This window comes from Arvicanthis niloticus, chromosome 22, assembly GCF_011762505.2.
Source record: "Arvicanthis niloticus isolate mArvNil1 chromosome 22, mArvNil1.pat.X, whole genome shotgun sequence".
NCBI classification, from domain to species: Eukaryota; Metazoa; Chordata; class Mammalia; order Rodentia; family Muridae; genus Arvicanthis; species Arvicanthis niloticus.
In genome coordinates, this window is record NC_133429.1 from 49,814,179 (window position 1) to 49,840,056 (window position 25,878).

Sequence of the window (25,878 nt, forward strand, 5' to 3'; positions counted from 1 at the left end):
AATCCGGGTGAAGCAAAGACCTGCGGTGAGGGACTCTGGGCGCTAGGACCCAGATCCGGATCTGCGAGGAAGAAGTCGGGCACTAGGACCCTGCGGCCGCGGCAGTGGTGGGCGGGGCCGTCGGCCCCGCTTCCCCGCCCCCTCCGGCTCACTCCTCCCCCGCCGGCCATGTTGGCTCCGCTCAGGCCCCGCGGTTGAACCGCGACCCCCTTCCCCCTCCCAGACCCCGTACCCTGCACCCTTCTCCCGCGGGCGTCTCCTCCCTCCTGGCGCCCGGAGCCTGGCCATGTGAACCGCCCGCCCCCCGGGGAGAAGCGAGCCCCGACCCGGCCGGACGCCTTCGCCTCAGGTTTGTGGGGTGTGCGGCCCGGGGGCCTGCGGGCCGGGAGCCGGTGTTCTGCGGGAGTTCCTCCGGCGGCCGGTGCGCCTCAGGTGACGCCGCCGAGGCGGTGGGGGACCCCGGCCGGGAGCGGGTGGCGGCTGACGAGGCCCCCCTGAGGCGGCGGCGGCGGCGGCCGAGCTCCGCTGGGGTGGAGACGCATCCACTCGCGGCGGAATCCCCGGGAGGGCTCCACCTCCTGGGGCGGTGGCGGGGTTGCCCGTGTGCAGGGGATGGACGCGGGGCTTCCCGCAGTGGGCTACACCTGAGGTTCAGGTTCGTGCGGGTGGGGGTTTCGGCCGCGGTGAGTGGGGGACAGACGGTGACTCCCTGGAGAGCCTCGGGTTTCTGTTCTCCCGGTCGCGGAGAGGGCCTGGCTGTCGGTCGTGCCGGCCTGGCTTGGGGCCCTGGAGCCTCCGGAGAATCCCCGACTCTTGAGATGGGGGTTGATACAACTCCTACATGGCTTCTGGGTTTGAGTAGGGCCAAAAACTGAGGGAAGAATAAAGAGGGATTCCTTTCCAAGGAATTCCTGTCCAAAGGGGATCCCCATTTCCGTAGTGAGAGGGTGCTCTCGCATCATCCATTTCTTTCCCGGCGTTCCCGACTTCCAGAAGTCAATGCCAATAGCAGGCATCCTTTGTGGCGCTTACTGGAGTGAGGGGTTTGTATCCTTCGGGGGAGTGGTGTTGGTGGGGGCGATAGCTTCCACCACCTCCATCTGTACACAAACTGCCCCTCCCCCAGCCTCCCGCAGGAAGTGGCCGGGAAATGGCAGCTGTGCGTTCGATGCTGCGTCTCTTGTTGTTTTGAAATGACCATTTTAATCTGATTTGGTTTCATTTTCTGAAGCCTTCTGGGCAAGCTTGGATCTGCCAAACGTTAGACTTTTTCCACTGTAGTAATCATTTGTCATCCAGTAGTCAACTATAGTTGACCCCCTGATCTTGGTCCTCCTTTGTACACTATCTCTTCTCAACCCCGCTCCTGCCCCGAGTTAGAGGTCATAGAGAATCAAAGTGAGTTATCACGAGCAGTGATCACTATTCAGAACAAGCAGTGCAGATTCCGTGTAGAAAGCTGCCAAGAGTACTTGAGATCTTTATGGAATTAGATTGGCTTTCTTGATTTTTCTTAATATTTTTTAAGCATGACAGTTTTATTTATTGCAGAGCATCTGAGCAAATAAGCTTGTGGAGAGAAGGGTACTTCTGAGACGTGGAAGAAGGGGAAAGGGGGAAGATGTGTGCTTAGATGTGTACATAGGGATGGGGATTGATTAATGAATGTTAACCTCGTTCCTCAGTGGTGATTCTAGTCTAGTCCTGCAGGGAAGCCTATTCGTTGACTTGGGTTCCTAGAAGTAAAGCTTACAGAACTAATTAGGGGAATTTGCTATCACGACTTAACTTTCGTCTATAAAAGACCCTTTTTCCCTTTTTTTTTTTTTTTTTTTTTTTTTTTTTTTTTTAACATTTTATGTATGTGAGTACATTGTTGCTGTCTTCAGACACATTAGAAGAGGCCATCGGATCCCATTACAGATGGTTGTGAGCCACCATGTGGTTGTTGGGGATTGAACTTAGGACTCCGAGCAGTAGCAGAACAGCCAGTGCTCTTAACCGCGGGGCCATCTCTCCAGCCCCCAAAAGAACATTTCTTGAAGTGTGGATTTTTTTCTTTTTCCTTTAATTTGTTATTGTTGTTGTACTTTGTGTGTATGAATGGGTCTTTTGCCTACACGTGTGCCTCTGCACCACCGGTGTACCCGGAGCCAGCCCATAGCGACCTGAGTGTGAGGACTGAACTCCTGTCCTCCGGAAGAGCAGCTTTTTTTTTTTTTTTTTTTTTTTTTTTTGGTTTGTTTGTTTGTTTGTTTGTTTGTTTTGAGACAGGGTTTTTCTGTATAGCCTTGGCTGTCCTGGAACTCACTCGGTAGACCAGGCTGGCCTCGAACTCAGAAATCCACCTGCCTCTGCCTCCCAAGTGCTGGGATTAAAGGCATGCGCCACCACTGCCCGGCGGAAGAGCAGCTCTTAACTGAGGAGCCATATCTCTATCCCAAAATAACATGTTGGTCTGCAGGGGCTGGAGAGGTGGCTCAGCAGATGAGAGCACTGGCTGCTCTTCTAGAGGACTGGGGTTCGATTCTCAGCTCCCACATGGCAGTCACAACTCTCTGCAGCCCTACCTACCAGTCTAACACCCTCACACAGGCATACATATGGGCAAAACTCCAGTGCACATAAAATAAAAATGAACTATTAAAAATTAGGGGTGTGTATATGGGCTTCTGGAGGTCAGAGGGTGCTGAACCAAAGTGAGAGATCTTTTTGTTGTTTTTTTTTTGTTTTTCGAGGCAGGGTTTTTGTGTAGCTCTGGCTGGTCTGGAACTTGCTTTGGAAAGGAACTTGCTTTGAAAACAGACTGGCCTTGAATCTATATTCTCTTGCCTCTGCCTCCTGAGTGCTGGGATTAAAGGCATGTACCACCATCACTCAGCTGAGATTTTGTTTGTTTGTTTGTTTTGAGACAGGGTCTCATTATATTGCCCTTTGTCCTAGAACTCCTTGAGTAGACATGGCTGGCCTCATACTCTCAAGAGCTCCACCTACCTCAGCCTCCTGAATGCTGGGATTAAAATCAATGTAATTGCAACAGAGACTTGGGGTTTTTTTGTACTAGGATCAGGCAAGCCTAGAACTAAGTATCTGAAGTTTATGTTGGCTTTGAACCGGGAGCAATCCTGTCTTCTCCCTCTCAAATGTTGGGATTACAGAACAGACTTCACTAAGCCTGGTCTAACCAAGAGATTTTTTTTTTTTTCTAAAGGATAAACTGTGGCCTGTATCTCTCCATTTTGTTTTTTGTCTGAATTTCCCTATCCACCACCACCCCTAAGAATGTGTCTCATTAGGTAGCCCTAGCTGGCCTGAAGTTCTCTATGTAGACCAGGCTGGCCTTAAATTTACAGAGATGTGCTTGTCTCTGCTTTCTACATAATGGGATTAAGTGTGTGCCCCATGCCTGGCTCAATCTTGTTTTGTTGTCATTTGGGTTTTCTTAGGGACAAGAGTTGAAATACTAAGAATGGAAATGTGAAGATCATTCGAACTGCCCTGAAAACATGCACCTGCCATTGAAATTGCGGTTTTTCTATCAGAAACTTGCTGGCTGCATATAAAACCAAACAGGCAGGCATATGTGATTTTTGTGAAAATGGTATCTTTATAAGTAAGATTGAATTACTGCTCTTAGTGGGGTGGCTGACAATCTGGAAACAGAAACAAGTGTGTCAAGTATGTTGGCATTGCCTTGCTGATGCTGACTGGCAGGTTCTTCTGATCTAGATGGTATAGGGCATCTGGGTAATATCAGCTGTCTGTGTGTGTGTGTTCGTGTGCATGTGTGCTGGGAATTTAACTCAAGGTCTCACACATCCTATGCTTTAACTACCATTTTAGTATTTGAAGGGTATGTGTATTTGGGGTAGTTATGTTTGTCACAGGGTGTGGGCAGAGATCAGAGAACAAGTTTCAGGAGTTAGTTCTATCCTACCATGTAGGCTCTGGGGATTGAATTCAGGTTTGGTAGCAAGTGCCTTAATCCCTGAGCTGCCTCACCAACCCCACCACATTGATTAACTTCTCCTGTCTTTAGCCTTTAGAAATTGATTCTCCTTGTTCGAGTTAAAAGAGGGAAAAGATGTGGAAATAAGAGTTTGATGGTAAGAACACTCTATTTTTGTTATTTATTTTTTGTTTTTCAAGACATGGTTGCTATGGCTGTCCTGTAACTCTGTGGACCACAAGGCTGGTCACAAAGTCCCCATCTCTGCCTTGCAAGCACTGGGATTAAAGGCTTATGCCACCACCTGGGTCACCTCTTTTTGGTTTTGTCTATACACTTAAGCCACCTCTTTGCTTTTTACTTATTTTTGAATTGTTGAGACAAGATCTCTCTGTAGCCTTGGCTGTCCTTGAACTCACAGAGATCTTCCTACCTCTGGCTCCTTAGTGCTGGGATTAAAGGAGTGTACTACCACCCTATTCCCTGGCTATCTTAGAATCCACTTTTGGAATTCTGGAATACCAGACTAGGCTGGCCTCAAGCTCAGAGATCCACTTGCCTCGATTCCCAAACACTGGTATTAAAGGTGTGCACCACCACCGCCCCACTTGTGTTCTGGTTTTTAAGCCTCTATCTGAAAAGAAATACTGGTTTAAGTAGAGTCCGATGGGCTCATCTCAACCTCTCGTTAGTCTTGAGTACTGGAGTCTGGTGCGGCCAAAAGAGAATTGAGCATCTTCCTGGTGGTAACCTTTTTTTTTTTTTCTTTTTTCTTTTTTTCTTTTTTCTTTTTATTTCTACTCTTTAGAGTGATGTAAAGTTATTAATTAGTGTAGTGTGTGATGTCTGTGATGTGTGAAGTGAGTAAAGTAAGGTTTTATATTTTAGGACATAGAGGGATATTTTTCTGGGATTTTTTTTTCTCCCCCCCCCCCCTCCCCAATTTCTGCAACAGGGTTTCAGGTATGTCAGGCTGGCTTTGTTTTTATTTTGTGAGTCAGGGTCTTTCTATGTAGCCCTGGCTGTCCTGAAACTCTCCATGTAGACCAGGCTAGCCTTGAACACAGATCTATCTGCCTCTTACCTAGTGTGTAGAGGACCTTCAGTTCAGTCCACAGCACTGTAGGAAAGGAGAAATCTAGAGATTTTTTTTGTTTGAGACATGATCTTATTGTGGAGATCCTGGCTAGCTTAAAACTGTGAAGCATAGACCAGACTGACTTTCTTTTACTTATTCATTCATTCATTTAATTTTATGTGTGTGCACTGTAGATATCTTCAGACACACCAGAAGAGGGCATCAGATCTTATCACAGATGGTTGTGAGTCACCATGTGGTTGCTGGGATTTGAACTCAGGACCTCTGGAAGAGCAGTCAGTCAGTGGTCTTAACCACTGCTGAGTCATCTCTCTAGCCCCAGATTGACTTTGAATTCACAGAGCCCTACCTGCCTCTGCTGTAATTTAGTCCTGGGATTAAAGGCTTGCTCCTCACTACTCCCAGCTCAGGCTGGCTTTGAACTCCTGTAGCCCAAGCAGGTAGTCCTTCTGCCTTGGTTTCCTATTTGGTGGTGTTTTGTGCTGCAAGACCTTGTACATGGTAGAGAAGGGCTAAGTATATTCTACCAAGACACTACACACCAAACTATTCCTTTGGCAAGTGAAGTGTAAGTGTGAGAACTATGGCAGAAAACCAGATTGTGATATGATTCCTTTAGTTCTTTTTTTTTTTTTTTTAAGAATGGTTCTTATGACCTGGGCATAAGAACCTTGTCTCGAAAAAAAAAGCAAAGAGAGAGAGAGAGAGAGAGAGAATTGTTTACTGGTGAATCTTCAGTCTTTCATTAATGGGTGTTTAAAACATTCTCTGTTCTTTGAGTATTCAGTTAAGTCTGTTAGAACATTAAATTTAGAACTAAATTTATTGACCTTTTTTTTTTTTTTCTAGACAGGGTTTCTCTGTGTAGCCCTGGCTGTCTCAATTATTCCCACTTGTGTCTGGCCACTGAAATACTAACATTCACCAGACCTCTCTCTCTCTATTTTCTATACCTTTTTTCTTTGCTTTATTTGGCCAAAACATACTTTTTTTTGGGGGGGGGTGTTAATTCGAGACAGGGTTTCTCTGTGTAGTCCTGACTGTCCTGGAACTCACTCTGTACCAGGCTGACCTCAAACTCAGAAATCCGCCTGCCTCTGCCTCCCAAGTGCTGGGACTAAAGGCGTGCGCCACCACTGCCCGGCGTTTGTTGACTTTTTAACTTCAGTACATTTCTATCCCTTTGCCTTATTTATAAGGAATACCTAACCAAGTCTATTAAGGATGGTATAGTTCATCCTTGGGTTTAGTTCACAGCAGTGTAGGAAAAGAGAAGTCAAGAGATTTAACCTTTGTTTGTTTTTTAATAATTAAAAAAATATTTATTTTATTTATATGAGTACACTGTTGCTGCCTTCAGACACACCAGAAGAGGGCATCAGATCTCATTACAGATGGTTGTGAGCCACCATGTGGTTGCCCGGAATTGAACTCAGGACCGCGGTGGCGCAGCCCATAAGGCGTCCGCCTGCCTGCAGAGGGCTCTGGGCTATTTGTGCTCTCTCTCTCTACCCCGCGGGTTCACTCCCTCGAGTCTCCGCGGGTCGCCTCCCCTCCCCCCCTCATGGGGGGTAGCGGGGAAGAACTCAGGACCTCTGGAAGAGCAGTCAGTGCTCTTAACTGCTGAGCCATCTCTCCAGCCCAATATTTTTTTTTTAGTCAGTATCTCGCTGTGTAGCCCTGGCTGGCTTGGAACTCTCTAGGAAACATAGACCAGACCTTCAACTTCTACCTGCCTCTGCTATGACTGAGTACTGGGATTAAAGGCATGAGTCACCCAAATTTGATCCCTAGAACCCAAGTAAAATATCACGTAGGCAAGGTGGTTTGTGATTGTGAGCATAGCACTGGGGAGGCAGAACTGAAAGACCCCTAGGGCTCAGTGGCCAACCGGTCTAGCCTAATTGATATACTTAAGATCATTGGGCACCATGCTTCAAAGGAAACGAATGGTTTTTGAAGTCCTCTGATCTACATGTGTATTGACACATACAAGCTCTGGCAAGTATATGAACATATACTTACAGAAAAAAATTAGGGGCTGTGGCGGTGGTACAGAGGCAGGCAGATTTCTGAGGCTAACCTGATCTCCATAGTAAGTTTTTTTTTTTTTTTTTTTTTTTGAGACAGGGTTTCTCTGTGTAGCCCTGGCTGTCCTGGAACTCACTCTGTAGACCAGGCTGGCCTCGAACTCAGAAATCCGCCTGCCTCTGCCTCCCAAGTGCTGGGATTAAAGGCATGCGCCACCACTGCCCGGCTCCATAGTGAATTCTACTCTTGCCAAGACTACATGATAAGATGTTCTCTCAAAAAGCTAATTAAAAACAAAAATGGGGCTGGAGAGCTCTCATGCATGCTGCTCTTGAAGAGGACCTCAGTTCAGTTTTCAGCACCTAACTCACAGTAGTCTGCAACTCTGCCTCCAGGGGGTGGATGCAATACCTCTTGGACTCTTCAGATACCTCTACTCACTTGCTGCAGAAAGAAAACATGGATTCTATTCCCAGCATCGACATAGTGGTTCAAAATCATTGTTAACTTTAGCAGTTCCAGGGCATCTTATGTCTTCTGCTGATATGTGGGTACCAGGCGTGCACATGGTACAAGTATAAAATTTTATCTCTGTGAGAAACTAGCTGTGAGTGGTGGCATACACCTTTAATCCCAGCACTTAGGATGTAGAGAAAGGTGGATCTTTGTGAGTTCAAGTCTAGCCTAGTCTACATATAGGCTGTTCCAGGACGGCCAGGGCTATATATAGAGCCTGTCTCCAAAAAAAGGAAACAAACAAACTGAATACATTCCTTTGAAATATTCTCTGAGTGAGCTTACACCGGTCTGCTAGTGGTGGTGACCAAACCCTGAGCCATACATTCAGCAGTAAGCCATTTGACTCGTTCTCTACTTTAGTGTTAAATTAAATGCTGCAAACATGATGGTGAGACTTGACATCCAGGTGATGGTAGAGAACCTGCCTGGACATGGCAGTACTTTCCTACCTTAGTGTAAAATTTCATCACCTTCCTTCTACCTCACTTAGAGAGATTGCGCCTCAGTCAGAACATGTTTTAGTTGGTCTGAGTCTGAGTTCCAAGAGAAATTTGAGTAGGTTAGATAAGGGCATCCTTTAATTTGAATTTGGCACCTAGAACTCTAATGGAAGAAGATGACTTGGCAGGAAGGAGGAGTTTTCAATGTATGAAATTTAAAGATCATTGTCTGCAGCATCGGGAATTGGGAGTATAGAAAGCGTGGGGCTTCCCAAGATGTGTGGGGCAGAATGGGGACAACTTTTATACATTGTGTCACTATGTTTAAAATGCTGAGAAACAGGGCTGTAGATATTCCTCAATAGTTAGTGCTTACTGCTCTTAAAGAGGACCTGGGTTCTATTCCCAGAACTACATGGTAGCTCATAGCTGTCTGTAACTCCAGTTCCAGGGATCTAGCTCTTCTGACTTCTGAGGACTCCCGCCTATGTGTGCTGTACAGACACATGTGCACTTAAGGGCACATAGACACATAAAACATCAGGTTTTTTTTTTTTTTTTAAATGTTGAGAAGCAAGTTGGCATGTCAATATGCACCTGTAATCTCACCATTTTCTAGGGTCTTACTATGTAGCCCTAGCTGGCCTGGAACTAGCTAAGAAGATCCAAGTTGGCCTCAAACTCACAGAGATCCACCTGCTTGTGCCTTCCAAGTACTGGGATCAAAGGCACTTGCCACCATGCCTGTCATTTCTTGTATTCTTATATTGTGATATCTGAAACCAAGAGTTAAGTTTTATATATTAAGTCTGGGTACATCATCTCTCTTGTAGTATTTCCCATACTATAAGTTTTAAAAACATATGCCTTTTAAAAGCCAGGCTTGGTGATACATGCCTTTAGTGCCAGCACTGGGAGGCAGAAACAGGTGGATGGATCTCTTGAATTTGATGCCAGCCTGGTCTACAGAGCGAGTTCCAGGACAGTCAGGGTTATACTGAGAAACCCGTCTCGAAAAGTTTGTATGTTGTGTATGTACCTTTTTTTTTTTTTTTTTAATTTATTTTATGTATGTAAATACACCGTCGCTGTCTTCAGACACACCAGAAGAGGGCATCAAATCTCTTTACAGGTGGTTGTGAGCTACCATGTGGTTGCTGGGAATTGAACTCAGGACCTCTGGAAACTGCAGATGGTGCTCTTAACCATTGAGCCATCTTTCTAGCCCATGTATGTACCTTTTAAGCTAGGTGTTGTGTCTTATGCCTTTGATCCCAGCAGTTAGAAGACAGAGGCAAATGGATCTCTGAGTTTGAGGCTAGCCTGGTCTACAGAATAAGTTCTAGGACATCCAAAGCTACACAAAGAAACTCTGGAAAAAAAAATTTTAAGAAATATTTTATATATTTTTTATATGTTACATATTTATATAAATATGTAGTATATAATGTATATACACAGAGACAAGATAAACATTGTTTTTACTTTTTGTCTAATAAGAAAAACTAACATGGCTGGGCATTATGGACATACCTTTAATCCCATCACTTAGGGTTTTTGTGACAGGCGGCATGTCTGAATCATCAGGGGCTATATAGTAAGACCCTGTCAGACAGACTAAACCTAACATTTAATACAAGGGTCTTTATATAAATTTTCTTGTTTAATCCTCACAAGCCATAGAAGTTTATAATAAATTTTTTTCTAAGTAATTTGTCCAAGGCTAAAGAAGTTGGTGGAGAGCTAAGATTTGAGCATGGAGTCTGTTCTTAAGTTTGTTGACTGTACAGCAGATAGCGTGTGTATTTAGGAATGAAATGAATGAGATGGCTGTGGTTCCTGTAACCCTTCAGTTGGGGCAGGTGCAAGATAGCTCTTATTCCTTTTACATCTCTAATTTCTTTGAGCTTTTTCTTAATAGTACTTAATTTGTAAGGTTGGATATGCTATTTTCTCAGAGTAATAGAATGGATAAGCTCACTAGTTTCCTTGTATATTCAACAACAAAACAAAGAAAAAAATTAATGTGATCCATTTTTGAGGGTATACTGTTCCCAGGTGACAATGTGACTGCCTAAAACTGGAGGAGAAAGGGGAAGTGTAGGTCAGATGGAATTGGCTCTTCTTTCCAGGGTTTCTGAAGTGAGCTATTGCATGTTCTCTTTGCTGTGTGGCCTAGGCTTTGGAAATAGTCCAACCTAAAACAAGAATTTAATTTTATCATTTTGTGTGTTTCACTCAGGATTATTAATCTCTTGATACTTACTTTTGGATCCGTGTTCTGAAAAATGGGCTTTCTCTTTAATGGGGACATCCTGGATGACTGCAGTCTTTCCATGAGTGCTTTTAGCAGATTGAAGCCTACTACTTACTTTACACTTGATCTTAGCCAAAAAGCTGAGGGGGGGGGCAGGGGTGCGTGCGCGCACCTGTGAGAACCTGCGCGCACATGCACAGGAGTAATTAGCCTCTCTTTCAACCATGTGGGTTCCAGGGATTAAACTCAGCTCATTAGGCTTGGCTGCGAACATCCTTATCTGCTGATCATTTTGCCAGCCCTTATTGTAATTTTAGAATGAAGCTGGGATATTCTATATGAGATATAAATTAGTACAGAAAACTTTTCCTGAGTTGGGCTTTGTGGCATGTGCCTGTAATCTCAACACTTAGAAAGCTGAGGCAGAAAGTATGCCCAGGTTAAGGGCGTATTGCCTTCTCTTACTGTGAGTTGAGGCTGCTCTAGAGTGTATGAGACACTCAAGAAACAACCAGACAAACCCATTCTCTCCACCTCACTGCTCCCTTAAATAGAATACAAGTTGCTTTTATTTCTTTTAGTTAGAATTAACTAACACACTGGTTGTAATAGTATTTAAACTATAAAATCTTAGAATTATTGTGCTGTAATGCTATGCAAGGTGTATATTTTAGACTCAGAATTGCATTCTGGAGGCTGATGAGATGTTTCAGTAAAGTTTTCTGCTGCCAGGCCTGAGGACTGAGTTCAATCTCTGGGACCCACATGGTAGAAAGAGGGATCTGATTTTCCCAAATTATTCTTCTGCACATCTATCATGGCATGTGTGCCAACACATATACAAGCAGTTTGTATGTATGTACATTCATGTGTGAATGCATTGTATGTATTTATGTAGTGTGTGTAGGCTGTTCATGTATATAGCTAATGATATTTAATTTTCAGTATATAGCATATTGATAAACTGTGATTACTTGCTTTGAAACAAGTTCTTACTATGTACTCCAGTCTGTCCTTGAGCTTTGATTCTCTTGCCTTGACCTCTTGTAGGCATGTGCCAGTAGGTCTGACTGATAAACACACACACACACACACACACACACACACACCCCAGATGTTGGCCAATGGTCATATCTTTTTATAACCAACTTATTTATCCTTTTAAATGGATAATTAAAATACTACCTAAGTGTACTTTATTGCTTCAACTTTTGGAACTTGATAAAGAAAGCTTTCTGGTTGCCCAGCATGGTGGCACATGCCTTCCATCCCAGCCCTCATGAGGCAGAGGCAGGCAGATCTCTGAGTTCAAGACCAGCCTGGTCTAAGAGTGAATTCCAGGCAGGACACACAGAAAAACTCTGTCTCAGGGAAAAGAAAAAAAAAATTAATGTAGATGCTTATGCCCTCCAAACGTCATTAACATAACAGGACTCCCCCCCCCCCCCATAAGACTCTCACGTTAGGTTAATGTGCACTAGTACATCACAAATGTTTGACTGGTCGGACTTTCCCAATAGTTCTTAGTTCTATCAGAGTTAAGTTCATTTTCTCCAAGGGCTTTATTTCCTACCATTCCTGATGCTGGGTTTATAGTTGCAATACCGTGCTTGACTTAAAGTTGGGTCTTTGCCCAGGTTAAGGGCATATTTTCTTCTCTTTTCCAAGTTGCATCTTTTTATAGTACCTGCACTGAAGGGTAGGCAAAGGGAGGGAGACACACAGTCTCTAGGTGATAATATAACCTTGTTTAACCACAAATATTTTCCCCTTTTCTCCCTCCTACAGAAATGGAGGCAAATGACCATTTTAACTTTACTGGCCTTCCTCCTGCACCAGCTGCCTCAGGACTGAAACCCTCTCCTTCCTCAGGGGAGGGCCTCTACACTAACGGGTCTCCCATGAACTTCCCCCAGCAAGGGAAAAGTAAGTATGGAGGCCACAGGCCTGGGGAGGGAATGGGCATCATCAGATCAGGTTGGCAAGAGGAGACTGAGGTCTATCTTGGGCTAGCTACCCAACAACAACTCTTTGTTGGCAGGTAGTGACAGAGGAATAAATCCATAGGGCTTGCAGCTAGCCAGAGAGAAATCAAGCTTCTGAGAATAAGGGTTTTTTGTTTTTGTTTTTTTTTTCTTTTTGTTCATTTGTTTTTGTTTTTTTCAAGACATGGTTTCTCTGTTTAGCCCTGGCTGTCCTGGAACTCACTCAGTAGGCCTGGAACTCACTCAGTAGGCCTGGAACTCACTCAGAAATCCACCTGCCTCTGCCTCCCAAGTGTTAGGATTAAAGGCTTGTGCCACCACTGCCCAACCTGAGAATAAGTTTTAAGGGCTTAAAGAAGTTTTTTGTTTTGTTTTGTTTTTTTGTCTTGGATCTAGATTAGAGAAGTTTTAATATAAGTTTTTCCATCTTAGCTTGCTCTTCCGTTGGTCTTGTTCCTGGCTACTGCTGCTTAAAGATGAGGATAGTGGGTCTATGACAGGATCATGCCCTCTGGGGAGTTGTTTTTAGGAATGAGAAAACTTTTGGACTAGGGTTGACGAAGGTGTGTGAAGGTCATGGTAAACGTGTCTTTAGCTTGTGCAGGAGTGCTGGAGCTGCCTCTTGTCCTTGTACACAAGAGTGGGATGGGCAGGGCCTCCCTAGAAATTGATCATTCCACATAAAAGTGTCACTGTTGAGGTCCTTTTCTTTTCTTCTCTTGTCTTGTCTTTAGGGGTAATGGCTTTTCCTAGCACAGGATGGCTTTGAACTGGTGACAGTCCTCCTGCCTCAGTACTTCTATCAATTAACATTCTAAATTTGCCTGGATTTCAAATCATTTTGCTTAGAAGTCGAATTTCAAGTGCTTTCTCCCTCCTGCAGTAGAACAGTTCTGACATGTACTTGCTTTCCTCCTGTCATTTATAGGACACTTTCAGATAAACACAAGCCTCTCTGTTTCGCTGGAATTTCTACACATATGTACTCACCTACCACATACCTACCTGCTGTAGGATTCCCCCATACATCGTCACTTGCTTGCAGCTTCTTTAGTTACCTTAGTCCTTTTTTACTCATTGTTGTCTTTTGCAAACTTAGAGATAGCTGTTTTTTAGAGCTAGATTCTTTCTGCAGCCAGTGGTCATACAAAGATTTTTACCTACTGCATATTACCCTTCTGGGCCTACGGGGAGGGGCTAACCCCAGCCTTCTGAGCTGGAATCTTGTCACTGTGGTGACTGCAAATTCTATTCTTAGCTCAGCACAAAGTGCTAGATCTGCATGTGGCAGAGAGGTCTAGGCTGTCCCTTCTGGTGCCACTCTAGGGCCAAGTAGGCACTAAAGAAAGAGGTGGTAGGGACTGGAGAATTCAGTCATTCCTCCAAGGAAAGAATTCCCATAAGGAATGAGAGTGGGGAAGAATGCAAGTCATTGTAGGAAACCTGTGTGCAGCTTCATGTAGTAAAAAGTTTGCAACAGCAGTAACAGCTGCTGAGCATGCACAGGAGCATCCAGGTCTAATGTGCCCTTGAGAGGCAGAAGATAGAGGTGGCAGAGGTCCCCCTTGCTTGTACCTTCAGCATTGTCAATTTGAATTTTATATGGTACCATTATATGTATATTCATAGCCAAACCTGTTCTGTTTTTTTTTTTTTTTTCCTGCCAGGTTTGAATGGGGATGTGAATGTTAATGGCTTATCTACTGTATCTCACACTACTACTTCAGGGATTTTGAACTCTGCTCCCCACTCCTCCAGCACCTCACACCTCCATCACCCTAACGTGGCCTACGACTGTCTTTGGAACTACTCACAGTACCCATCTGCCAATCCTGGCAACAACCTCAAGGACCCACCCCTTCTTTCTCAGTTTCCTGGGGGACAATACCCGCTCAATGGTATCCTTGGGGGCAGCCGACAACCTTCATCCCCAAGTCACAACACTAATCTTCGAGCTGGGAGTCAAGAGTTCTGGGCCAATGGTACCCAGAGTCCCATGGGGCTTAACTTCGATTCACAGGAGCTGTATGATTCTTTTCCTGACCAGAATTTTGAGGTGATGCCCAATGGACCCTCAAGTTTTTTCACCTCCCCACAGACTTCTCCAATGTTGGGGTCTAGTATCCAGACCTTTGCACCTTCCCAGGATGGAAGCAGTGACATCCATCCTGATGAGGCAGCAGAAAAGGAGCTGACTTCAGTTGTGGCAGAAAATGACACTGGCTTGGTAGGCAGCCTGGAGCTAGAGGAAGAGCAGCCAGGTATAACTGGGTCTGTGAGCTGGGTGTGGAGAGGGGGGAAGTAGGGCTATGGGGGACAGTGGCTTTTTGAAGTGAGGAAATCTTGTCTTTCCAGCTCTCTACAGTGGAGGCTGATGCGCATGTTGGTCTTAGCAGAGCCAATGGCTGGTGTGTATGTGGCAGCAGCACAGTGCGAGAGTCGGAGTGCGAGTGCAGATGATTCCCAGCTGCTCATGCAGAGCTGCTGCCTGGGGAGGGTAGGGACTGAGGGCAAGCCTGCAGTAGCCAGGAAGACTGCATCAAGGACTTAATGGGTAGCATGCATGAATGGGGCCTTGGGTTCCACCCTGTCAGCCATACTGGCAAATGCTTGTAATCTCAGCCCTTGGGAGGTGGAGGTAGAAGGAGTAGTTGTTCAAGGTCAACCCCAGACACATAAGACCCAGTCTCAAGAAACAGTAGGGCAGGGTTCCCTTTTAATAGATGGAATGGTGATAACAAAACAGCAGTGAAGCCATGAAGCTATCTTAGTTGGGGGAGGAATGGGTATTGCTTGAAAGAGCTGCCTGAACACCTGATTGAACCACCTACTACAGCTAAATTGAAGGAATCGATGTTGACTGCATCCATAGCAGGGACTGGCTTATGAATCCGAGAAGAGAACCATCAGAGTGTGCCATTGCTGCTGGTTTATTAAGCTCCCTTTCTTTTTCCTTTCTTTTGTTTATATTAATATATAACAATCTTTTGTTTCCCTAAAAATAGATCTCAGTTTTTAATTCATATTCAGTGTAATTGGTGGCTACCTTATTTAAAAAAAAAAAAAAAGAAATATTTTCTCTGTTCCACGTGTTGGGAAAAATGAGTATATGGTAGACTTTTTTTTTTTTTTTTTTTTTTTTTTTTTGAGACAGGGTTTCTCTGTGTAGCCCTGGCTGTCCTAGAACTCACTCTGTAGACCAGGCTGGCCTCGAACTCAGAAATCCACCTGCCTCTGCCTCCCAAGTGCTGGGACTAAAGGCGTGCGCCACCACTGCCCGGCTATGGTAGACTTCTTGTCTTAGGCCTTCCTCTTCCTCTTTGCATGATGTATACTTGGTTTTAGGAATATAGCTGGATAGGATCTGTTCCTAGCATAGAGCTAGAAATAAAGGTTGATTGGATTGAATGAACATCTTATTTTTAAAGCAAAGTTAGAATTTATTAAGAGAATGTTGAACAGATTTGAGCACCATTGTGTCTGGGGGAGGGCCATGTAGGAGAGAGCAGTCCATACCATGTGCATATATGGACTTCATTAAAGAGTTGTCTGGACACCTAATATAACACCTAACATAGCTAAATTGAAGGACTCAGCTTTGACTTTCGGTCTCTCCTGGGATTGCTTAGAACTGAAGATGTGTGGCTACAATGGTTCTGTCTCTTCTGTGGAGTCTTTACACCAAGAAGTCTCCGTCCTGGTCCCTGAGCCCACAGTGAGCTGTCTAGATGATCCTTCACATCTTCCTGATCAACTGGAAGACACTCCAATCCTCAGTGAAGACTCCCTTGAGCCCTTTGACTCTCTGGCAGCAGGTGGGCTATGCAGGGGACCCCCTTTTGTGCTGACCTGAGCCAGCTTGTTACCTGGAAAAGTTAGAAAAACCAAGGAATGTTGGAATCTGGGGTATTGGGCTTGTTGGCAAACCTTTAGTAAGCCATAGTCTATACTGCTGCCTGGGCCAACTTTACTCAGATGCATTGGTCCACTTCCCAGACTCTTCCTGTCTTGGCAAAGAGCCCTTGGCTACAGTAATGCACTGAATAGACTATAACTACCACATAGTTGGTTTATTTGGGTTTTAACTAAATAGAAAACATTTGGCAATTAAATATAAAAACAAGGCCTATTTTATGAGAAATGGTAGATTTTTACAAGGATCTACAGGGTAGTATCTTTGCCTTCATTTTCACAGTCTCCTGACTTTGCTTTATAAGAGGGCTGTATGTTTCCCCTAATTTATATTAATGTATTGCATGGAAGGGGTAGCTAACACAGCAGGGTTGTGACTTTGACACAGTCCTTAGCTACATAGTGAGTTTCAAGTTAGTCTGAGCTAGAGATCCTTTCTTGTTTGCTTCCCCACTTCCCCAGTTTATACACTAAAAACTAGAATATTTGGGGGTCTTAGAAAACTCTGACTTTCTTTCTACTTAATATTCTGCTTTAATTTTTTCACCCCTTAAACAGAGCCAGTGAGTGGGGGGCTTTATGGTATAGATGATGCAGAGCTGATGGGTGCAGAAGACAAGCTGCCTCTGGAGGGCAACCCTGTGATCTCTGCCCTCGACTGCCCTTCTCTCAGCAATGCTAATGCCTTCAGTCTCCTGGCAGATGACAGCCACACAGCAGCCTCCATCTTTGTCAGCCCCACTTCCCCACCTGTCTTAGGGGAGTCTGTTTTGCAAGGTACGTGAAGAGAGGTAGGACACACACATAAAGTTCTCACCTGCAAAAGCAGTGAGAGAATGGGTTCCATAATTAAGCCGTTAAACTGGGAAGTATGGAGCATACTTCCATGTGGTGTATAGTGGGAATAAAAAGGTGTCGGAAATGGTACTTTGCCCTGTGTAGAACTTGAGAGACTTGGAAGTTGTCAAAGAAAAAGGCCAGAGGCCTTTTTAGCTTCAGGAAAAGCTATTGGAATAAAGAAAGAGCCAGCACTGCTTTTTTAAAACTTAATTTTGTGTGCACGAGTGTTCCTATTTGTATATCTATGTATTGTGTGTGCATCTGGTGCCCATGGAGACCACAAAGGGAGGGTGTCTTCAGCCAGACCCGTTTGGACTAGAGTTCCAGAATGTTGTGAATCACCCATTTATGTGGGTGATGTCTTTTCTCACTAAAAGACCTTAAAATAACCATGTTTCCCATAGTGCAGGTTTGATTGGATAAATTCATTTACCTGAGACATACTCTTTTACTTACACTCTCCTTTGCATTGTAGATAACAGCTTTGGACTGAACAGTGGCAGTGACTCTGAACAGGAAGAAATGGAGACCCAGTCCTCAAAGTTCCAACGTCCCCTGACTGAGCCAGCCCCTGACCAGCCACCTAGTATTCAACTACATCCAGCAGTCTCACCAACAGCTTCCCCAGAAGCCTCCTTGACAGCATCTGCAGAAATCTCTCCAGCTATCTCTCCAGTAGCATCCTCTCCTGTTCCTCCTGAAGTCTTTCCAGCAGTCTCTCCAGCTTCCTCACCTGCTCTCCCAGCCATCTCTTCAGAAGCCTCTATGGCAGCTCCAGTGACTTCCCCTCAAGGGTCCCCTGAACCTTCTCCAGCAGCTGCCTTCCAGACAGTCTCTCCAGCAAGTAAAGATGTCAGCAGTGCCCCTGAAGCTTGTGCTGATCAGCAAGAGATGAGTGGAGAAGCAGTCACAATCTCTGGTGGTGGTGAGTGCCTACACTCTGTTCCTACCTGCTGGTCTTCACAAGATACATAGATATACACACAGGATACATAGATATACACACAGGATACATAGATACACAGGATACATAGATACACAGGATACATAGATACATAGGATACATAGATACACAGGATACATAGATATACACACGGGATACATAGATACACAGGATACATAGATACATAGATATACACACGGGATACATAGATACACAGGATACATAGATACACAGGATACATAGATATACACACAAGATACATAGATACACAGGATACATAGATACATAGATATACACACAGGATACATAGATACACAGGATACATAGATACATAGATATACACACAGGATACATAGATACATAGATATACACACGGGATACATAGATACATAGATATACACATGGGATACATAGATATACACGGGATACATAGATATACACACGGGATACATAGATACACAGGATACATAGATATACACACAGGATACATAGATACACACACAGGATACATAGATACACACAGGATACATAGATACACACAGGATACATAGATACATAGACACACACAGGATACATAGATACATAGACACACACACAGGATACATAGATACACACAGGATACATAGATGTACACACAGGATACATAGATACATAGACACACACAGGATACATAGATACATAGACACACACACAGGATACATAGATACACACAGGATACATAGATACACACACAGGATACATAGATACACACAGGATACATAGATACACACAGGATACATAGATACATAGACACACACAGGATACATAGATACACACACAGGATACATAGATACACACAGGATACATAGATACACACAGGATACATAGATACATAGACACACACAGGATACATAGATACACACAGGATACATAGATACATAGACACACACACAGGATACATAGATACACACAGGATACATAGATGTACACACAGGATACATAGATACATAGACACACACACAGGATACATAGATACACACAGGATACATAGATACATAGACACACACAGGATACATAGATAGATAGACAGACAGACAGACAGACAGACAGACAGACAGACAGGATACATAGATACATAGATATACACACAGGATACATAGATATACACACAGGATACATAGATATACACACAGGATACATAGATACATAGACACACACACAGGATACATAGATACACACAGGATACATAGATACATTGACACACACACAGGATACATAGATACACACAGGATACATAGATACACACAGGATACATAGATACACACGAGATACATAGATACACACGGGATACATATATACATAGATACAAACAGGATACATAGATACATAGACACACACAGGATACATAGATACACACAGGATAGATAGATAGATAGATAGATAGATAGATAGATAGATAGATACACACACACACAGGATACATAGATAGACACACAGGATACATAGATAGACACACAGGATACATAGATAGACACACAGGAACACTCATACAGGTGTCACATATGGCATCCGGCCTCTTCTACTAACCTATTACTAAGCCTTGACTGGCCTGGAACTTGCTATGTAGACCAAGCTGGCCTCCCGTTCAAAGACATGTGCTTGCCTCTGCCTCCGCCTCCAAGTGCTATCCGGTAACTTTGCTTGACTTCTTATGTTGGTGTCTCTGGTCTGATTCTCTAGGTGATGTACTGAAGAGACGTATTGCTACCCCAGAAGAAGTTCGTCTTCCCCTCCAACATGGGTAAATGCTCTAGATGGCTACACATGTTAACCTCAGGAAGCTCATGGGTGACAGGAAGAGGAGCTCCTCTCCTTGTGATGGGAGAGGACTGGGCTGGACAGGAGCAGACTACAGCACAGTGAGGAGGGTGTGGGACCCTGGTGTTGGAGTCACAGACTGTTGTAGATGTTGGGATCTGAACTCAGGACTCCTGTAAGAGCAGCAAAGGCTCCTAACTGCTGGGCTATCGTTCCAGACTAGTTTTCTCTCTTCAAGTCTGACTCCCTCACATAGTCTTCATTTATCTGCTGGTTACTTGGTCTTGATTGTTTTTCAGACTACAGCACAAGTATCCAAAGGAGCTAGATAGAGCCGTAGAGCATTCCCATAGAGATAGATAGAGCCGTTCCCATAGAGATAGATAGAACCATAGAGAGTTTCCACAGAGATAGATAGAACCATAGAGAGTTTCCATAGAGATAGATAGAACCATAGAGAGTTTCCATATAGATAGAACCATAGAGAGTTTCCATAGAGATAGATAGATAGAACCATAGAGAGTTTCCATAGAGATAGATAGAGCCATAGAGAGTTTCCATAGAGATACATAGATATACACACAGGATACATAGATACACACACAGGATGGCAGTGACGGGAGAGAGGCTTCCCACCAGTGAACTGGTGGTTCTGTGGCAGTGGTTTCTGTTTAATGCTCTCTGGAGATTTAGGCCTAGAGCAGTAACTTTTCTTAGTGACCAACCCAGCTGTTGTCAGAGGCCTAGATTTTTTAGGCTACTTGATGTTACCAAGTCTTAATGCGACTGCAATATTTAAGACAGAAATAAGGCTGAGTTTTATAATGTACTGCTCAGTGCATAGTTAGTAACTAAAACCTAGCCTGCTTAGTTATTTCATGACGTCAGCCTCCAAGCTTACTCTTAACTTTGTTCTGCCAGGGCAGGAGGAGTTTCCTTTTTCTTTTTTTTTTTTTTGGTTTTTCGAGACAGGGTTTCTCTGTGTAGCCCTGGCTGTCCTGGAACTCACTCTGTAGACCAGGCTAGCCTCGAACTCAGAAATCCGCCTGCCTCTGCCTCCCAAGTGCTGGGATTAAAGGCGTGCGCCATCACCGCCTGGCGCAGGAGGAGTTTCCAACTGCTCGTTTCAGTAGCTTTATAAAAAGGAGTGTGGGGATCTTTCTACATATTTGCCATTTAGTGCAATGTTTCCTCCTGAAGTACTTGCTGCAGCTCAAGCACTGTGAGCCTGTTCATCAAGCTTATGTGCTATGCTGTTTCTGAATGCAGGACTGTTTATGTAGGACTGTCTGCATGCAGGGCTAGTCAGATAGCTGGAGGGGGAATCTGCTCGGTGAGCTTGGCTCCTGGGTGGCATGGGAGTGGGTAGGGGTGTGACCTGGTGGCAGGGCCCATGTGCTTCTCTGACAGGTGGCGAAGAGAAGTGCGCATCAAGAAGGGCAGTCATCGGTGGCAGGGGGAAACTTGGTATTATGGCCCCTGTGGGAAGAGAATGAAGCAATTTCCAGAAGTTATCAAGGTAACAAACAGCATTGGTAGCTTTTTAAAACAAAAGGCCTTTTTCTTGGGTCCCAAGAAAGTAGGGTAGTTGTTGTCTCTCCTGGGGCCTGTTCTGCATGTGCTGTTACTGCCAAAGCCGTGGAATGACTGTGACTTTACTAATGCCATTCACTTTTCCTCTTAGTACCTGAGCCGAAATGTGATGCACAGTGTTCGCCGTGAGCACTTCAGCTTCAGTCCCCGCATGCCTGTTGGAGATTTCTTTGAAGAAAGAGATACACCAGAGGTGCTGGCCTAAGGATTAAATTGTTGGGAAAAAATTATAGCTTCCTTTTGTAGAGTTAGGTGTCTCAAGGAGTTTGGGACACTTCAGAGGGCTTAGTAGTGGCACTTGGTGGCCTGCACAGATCCCTGTGTCCTCATTGCTCAGTGTCACTGTTCCTTTAGGGTTTGCAGTGGGTCCAGTTATCAGCAGAGGAGATTCCTTCCAGAATTCAAGCAATCACTGGCAAACGAGGCCGACCTCGAAACAATGAGAAGGCTAAGAACAAGGAAGTTCCCAAAGTGAAGCGGGGCCGAGGTCGGCCTCCTAAGATCAAAATGCCTGAGCCATTGAATAAAACAGATAACCGACTTCCAAAGAAACTGGAAACCCAAGGTATAGTGTTATTTGTAGCTCTTGTATTCTGCTCCCTCCAGGAGGTGTTGCTGAATTGCTGATACCTGTTTTTCCCAGGAAGGACTGACATCTAGACAGATGAACCTAAATCCATTCTTGCCCCATTGAAAGCGTGAATAGAATCCCAGATCTTTGCTCCTTTTTTTCTCCCCCAGGCAATTCCTTTTAAGTTGTGTTTACTAGAAAACTAAGCTATGGGTTATTCCCACAGACGGTAATGGCCAAAGGAGAAGGCTGCCATGGTTTTCTTGTCTTTCAGCTCCTTGTTTAGACTGAGTTTGTACATATAATTTCTGTGATTTTTATTGTAGAGACTTCAATTCACACCTGAATCCTTTTGTTGGAACACTTTTAGTGAGATAACTAAATGGGAAAATGTCTTTTTTTTTTTTTTTTTTTTTTTTTTCTAGAGAAAGGGTTTCTCTATGGAAAATGTCTAACTTTTAAAATAAGCATTACTTAAAAATGTCTTAACTGTACAGTGTGCAGAATATGAATTATTAATTCCATTCACAGTTCTAGTTCTACTATTTGGCAGCATCTTTTTTTATCTCCCATGTTGGGGACCAATCCTAGGACTTTGAACATTCGTCTAACAAGTCCTCTACAAATGCTAAAATCCCAACCTCAGAATATTTCATTTTTTCAAAAGATTTATTTTATGTATATAAATGTTTTGCACATAGGCACTACTTGGGTACCTGTGTGTCAGATCCCCTAGAACCTAGAGTGGAGGTTGGTTGTGAACTGGGAGCTGGATCCAGGTTCTGTGCAAGATCTCCTGACAGCTGAGCATCTCTCAGATCATTTCAGTAGAAACTTTCCTTTTGTTTGTTTTCGAGACAGGGTCTTTCTGTGTAGCCCTGGCTGCTGTGGATCTCATTCTGTAGACCAGGCTGGCCTCGAACTCAGCTGCCTGCCCAGTTTAACAAAACCTTTAAGTGATTTATTTGCCCATAATATTTTAGAAGTTCTTTGTAAAAATGTATGGTGATGTTAACATATCAGAAATGTCATCCAGGCAGTGGTGGTACACACCTTTAATCCCAGCACTTGGGAGGCAGGGGCAGGCGGATTTCTGAGTTCGAGGACAGCCAGGACTACACAGAGAAACCCTGTCTCGAAAAAACAAAGGAAAGGAAAGGAAAGGAAAGGAAAGGAAAGGAAAGGAAAGGAAAAGGGAAACGGAAAAAGGGGAAAGGAAAGGAAAAAGGAAGAAAGAAGAGACAGAGACAGTCAGTTAGAAGAGAATGATTTGCAGGTTTACACTTTGATTCAGACCTCCCAGTAGACTGAGCTGTGGAAGCTGAGCATAAGCACTGGCTCTGACAGTGGTGAGCCGATTGCTTTGAAAGAGTTCATTATCTTCTTAGTGCACACTAGGATGTCAGTATTATAAGACAGTAGTACCCTCTTGCCTTGACAGTTTAGATTTCTGGTTCTTTCCCCATCTCTCTCGCACTAAAATCAGGCTGTGCGCCTCAGTCTGTGTATTTCTCCCTTGTTGCATAGGCAGGGAAAGTGACAGATTATAAAGGCATTCTGCAGTTGTAGCCTCCTTTCCATCAGCTGGGCCACTTCCAAAGCAGTTCAGCTGGCGTCAGTCTGTGGCTCCTGGGCTGGCAGTGCCGCTTAAACACTTGTGTAGCCGCCTCAGCAGATGCCTCCCGCACCCCTATATCTATTATCTATGTCTTAAATGTTTTATTATGTCTGCTCAAAAAAAAAAAAAAAAAACGTCGTTGAAGGAGCTGCATGAGAAGCTAACTTTGTAATAGACATGTGCTGCCATGGATGCCAAGTGTGTTTTTCTACCTCACTTTCAATTTCCTTCCTGCCTTCACAGAAGTACTGAGTGAGGAGGATAAAGCAAAGATGACTAAAAGCAAAAAGAAGATAAGGCAGAAGGTACAGCGGGGAGAGACTCAGGCTCCTGTCCAGGGGCAGGTAAGGGATGTCGGTGGGCTAACTTTTACAACCTGCTTCATATTTCATCTCCCACATTTCCACCCTTAACATAGCAGCACATATTCATTAAGTGGGATTCCTTAGACTAGATTTAGAATGGGCTTGATCAAGAGCAATGTGGGCATCTCTAGGGTGAGAGAGTGGAGCCATTGCCAGTTCCTCATCGCCCCTCCCATTTCACCTCTCCTCCCCAGCACCCTTTTCTGTTTTTGAATCCTAGCCCAAGCAGAGGTGCTTTCAGAGTCATTTGAGGAGAAATGACTTCCCTTATGGTTTACAGGCCAGAAACAAGAGGAAGCAAGACACCAAGAACTTAAAGCAGAAGGACACTAAGAAGAAATTCAAGGTATATACATGAATATGTGTTCCAAGGATAATTTCTTTTTCCAGGGTACACTGTGCATGCTAGACAAGCACTCTACCACAGAGCTAAATTCTCATCTCCCAAGTCTGATTGTAAAGCACCAAGAGATTTTTCTAAACACACCATGTCAGTGTTAGAATTACATTTTGGACTCTGAGTTTATGAGGAACTAGGATCAGGCATGGCTAGACAGCCATCCTTATGCACTTACTTGTTGCTTTCTCCTTGGGTGGGTAGGCTGAGAAGGAGAAGAAGACAAGGCAGGAGAAGATGAAGGAAAAGGTAAAGAGGGAAAAGAAGGAAAAGTTAAAAGCAAAGGGAAAGGAAGAGCCCAGAGCCAGGCCATCCGGGAGAGCAGACAAGGCCCTTGCCACACAGAGGCGGCTGGAGGAGCAGCAGAGGCAGCAGGTTATCTTGGAAGAGATGAAGAAGCCCACAGAAGATATGTGTCTGACTGACCACCAGGTATTAAGGGTCATGGAAGGGCCAGTTCTGAAGACATTTCTATTACCAGAAGGACCTCTGAGTATCTAGATATGGCCTCCTGGTAAGTCTAACAGGATATCCATGTGCTTTTCTCTCTCCAGCCCCTGCCTGACTTCACACGCATCCCTGGTTTGACACTGTCCAGTAGGGCTTTCTCAGATTGCTTGACCATCGTGGAGTTCCTGCACAGTTTTGGCAAAGTACTAGGCTTTGACCTTACCAAAGATGTTCCTAGTCTTGGAGTCCTGCAGGAGGGACTCTTATGTCAAGGTGACAGCTTGGACAAAGTGCAAGACCTGCTAGTGCGGCTTCTGAAGGCTGCACTCCGTGATCCTGGTCTGCCTCCCTACTGTCAGGTGAGCGTTCCTGGGCCTGTGTTACAGCTTTGCTCTCTCTTTGAGAATACTTAAATGCCTCCCCTAAAGCACCAACAGAAGGAAGGGAAATGGAGCTGCTTCCTGTTTGTAGCTCTGTACGCCTTTTTCTTTTGCAAGGCTTTGTTCATTCTTTTTTTTTTTTTTTTTTTTTTTTTTACTTTGCAATTTCTCTTTGTAGTCTTTCACCTTTTTCTAGTAACTTCCTTAAATTTTTAATTTTATTTTATTCGTAGACTTGTTTTGCCCATCTGTGTGTGTACCACATGTATGCCTGGTACTACACTGACCATAAAATGGCTTTGAATCCCCTGAAATCAAGAGCTACAGACAATTGTGAGCTGCCATATAGATGCTGGCAATTCACCCCAGGTCCTCTGGGAAAGCAATCGCTGCCTCTAGCTGCTAAGCCATCTATTCAGCCCATGTCCCTACAACTTTCATTCTTTTTCTCTTTTTTTCTACAAAAATTTCTTTGAGCCTGTTCTGCATAGCAAGTTCCAGGCCAGCCCATGCTACATAATGAGACCCTGTCAAAAAAGGGGGGAGGGTGGGAGAGAAGGGGTTAAAAATTTTTTTGTGTGAAGATGTTATTTTATGTAGATTAGTGTTGGCCTACATGTACATATGTATGTCATGTGTGTACCTGGTGCCCCTGCAGGCCAGAAGACAAGGTTGATCCCCTGTAACTGGATTATGAATAGTTGAGAACTGCCATATGGATGTTGAGAACCA

General features: G+C 44.2%; 1 protein-coding gene across 15 annotated transcripts in view; it reads left to right on the forward strand.

Annotated features, from left to right (window-relative positions):
- Baz2a (bromodomain adjacent to zinc finger domain 2A) overlaps positions 1 to 25,878 on the forward strand; it is a 39,333-nt gene that overhangs the window by 4,943 nt on the left and 8,512 nt on the right. For 8 of the 15 annotated variants that reach the window (XM_076920572.1, XM_076920582.1, XM_076920574.1 and 5 more), the window contains exons 3-15: positions 12,084 to 12,221; positions 13,948 to 14,541; positions 15,910 to 16,095; positions 16,751 to 16,969; positions 17,508 to 17,957; positions 19,695 to 19,755; positions 21,183 to 21,291; positions 21,457 to 21,558; positions 21,720 to 21,930; positions 23,798 to 23,898; positions 24,140 to 24,265; positions 24,521 to 24,748; positions 24,871 to 25,125. In XM_076920572.1, the coding sequence (XP_076776687.1) occupies positions 12,086 to 12,221; positions 13,948 to 14,541; positions 15,910 to 16,095; positions 16,751 to 16,969; positions 17,508 to 17,957; positions 19,695 to 19,755; positions 21,183 to 21,291; positions 21,457 to 21,558; positions 21,720 to 21,930; positions 23,798 to 23,898; positions 24,140 to 24,265; positions 24,521 to 24,748; positions 24,871 to 25,125 (2,778 nt within the window). In that variant the 5' untranslated portion in view covers positions 12,084 to 12,085. Of the gene's footprint in view, positions 1 to 156; positions 350 to 4,039; positions 4,107 to 12,083; positions 12,222 to 13,947; positions 14,542 to 15,909; positions 16,096 to 16,750; positions 16,970 to 17,507; positions 17,958 to 19,694; positions 19,756 to 21,182; positions 21,292 to 21,456; positions 21,559 to 21,719; positions 21,931 to 23,797; positions 23,899 to 24,139; positions 24,266 to 24,520; positions 24,749 to 24,870; positions 25,126 to 25,878 lie in introns of those variants that run through there. The other 7 variants (XM_076920577.1, XM_076920578.1, XM_076920579.1 and 4 more) reach the window with 4 other exon arrangements.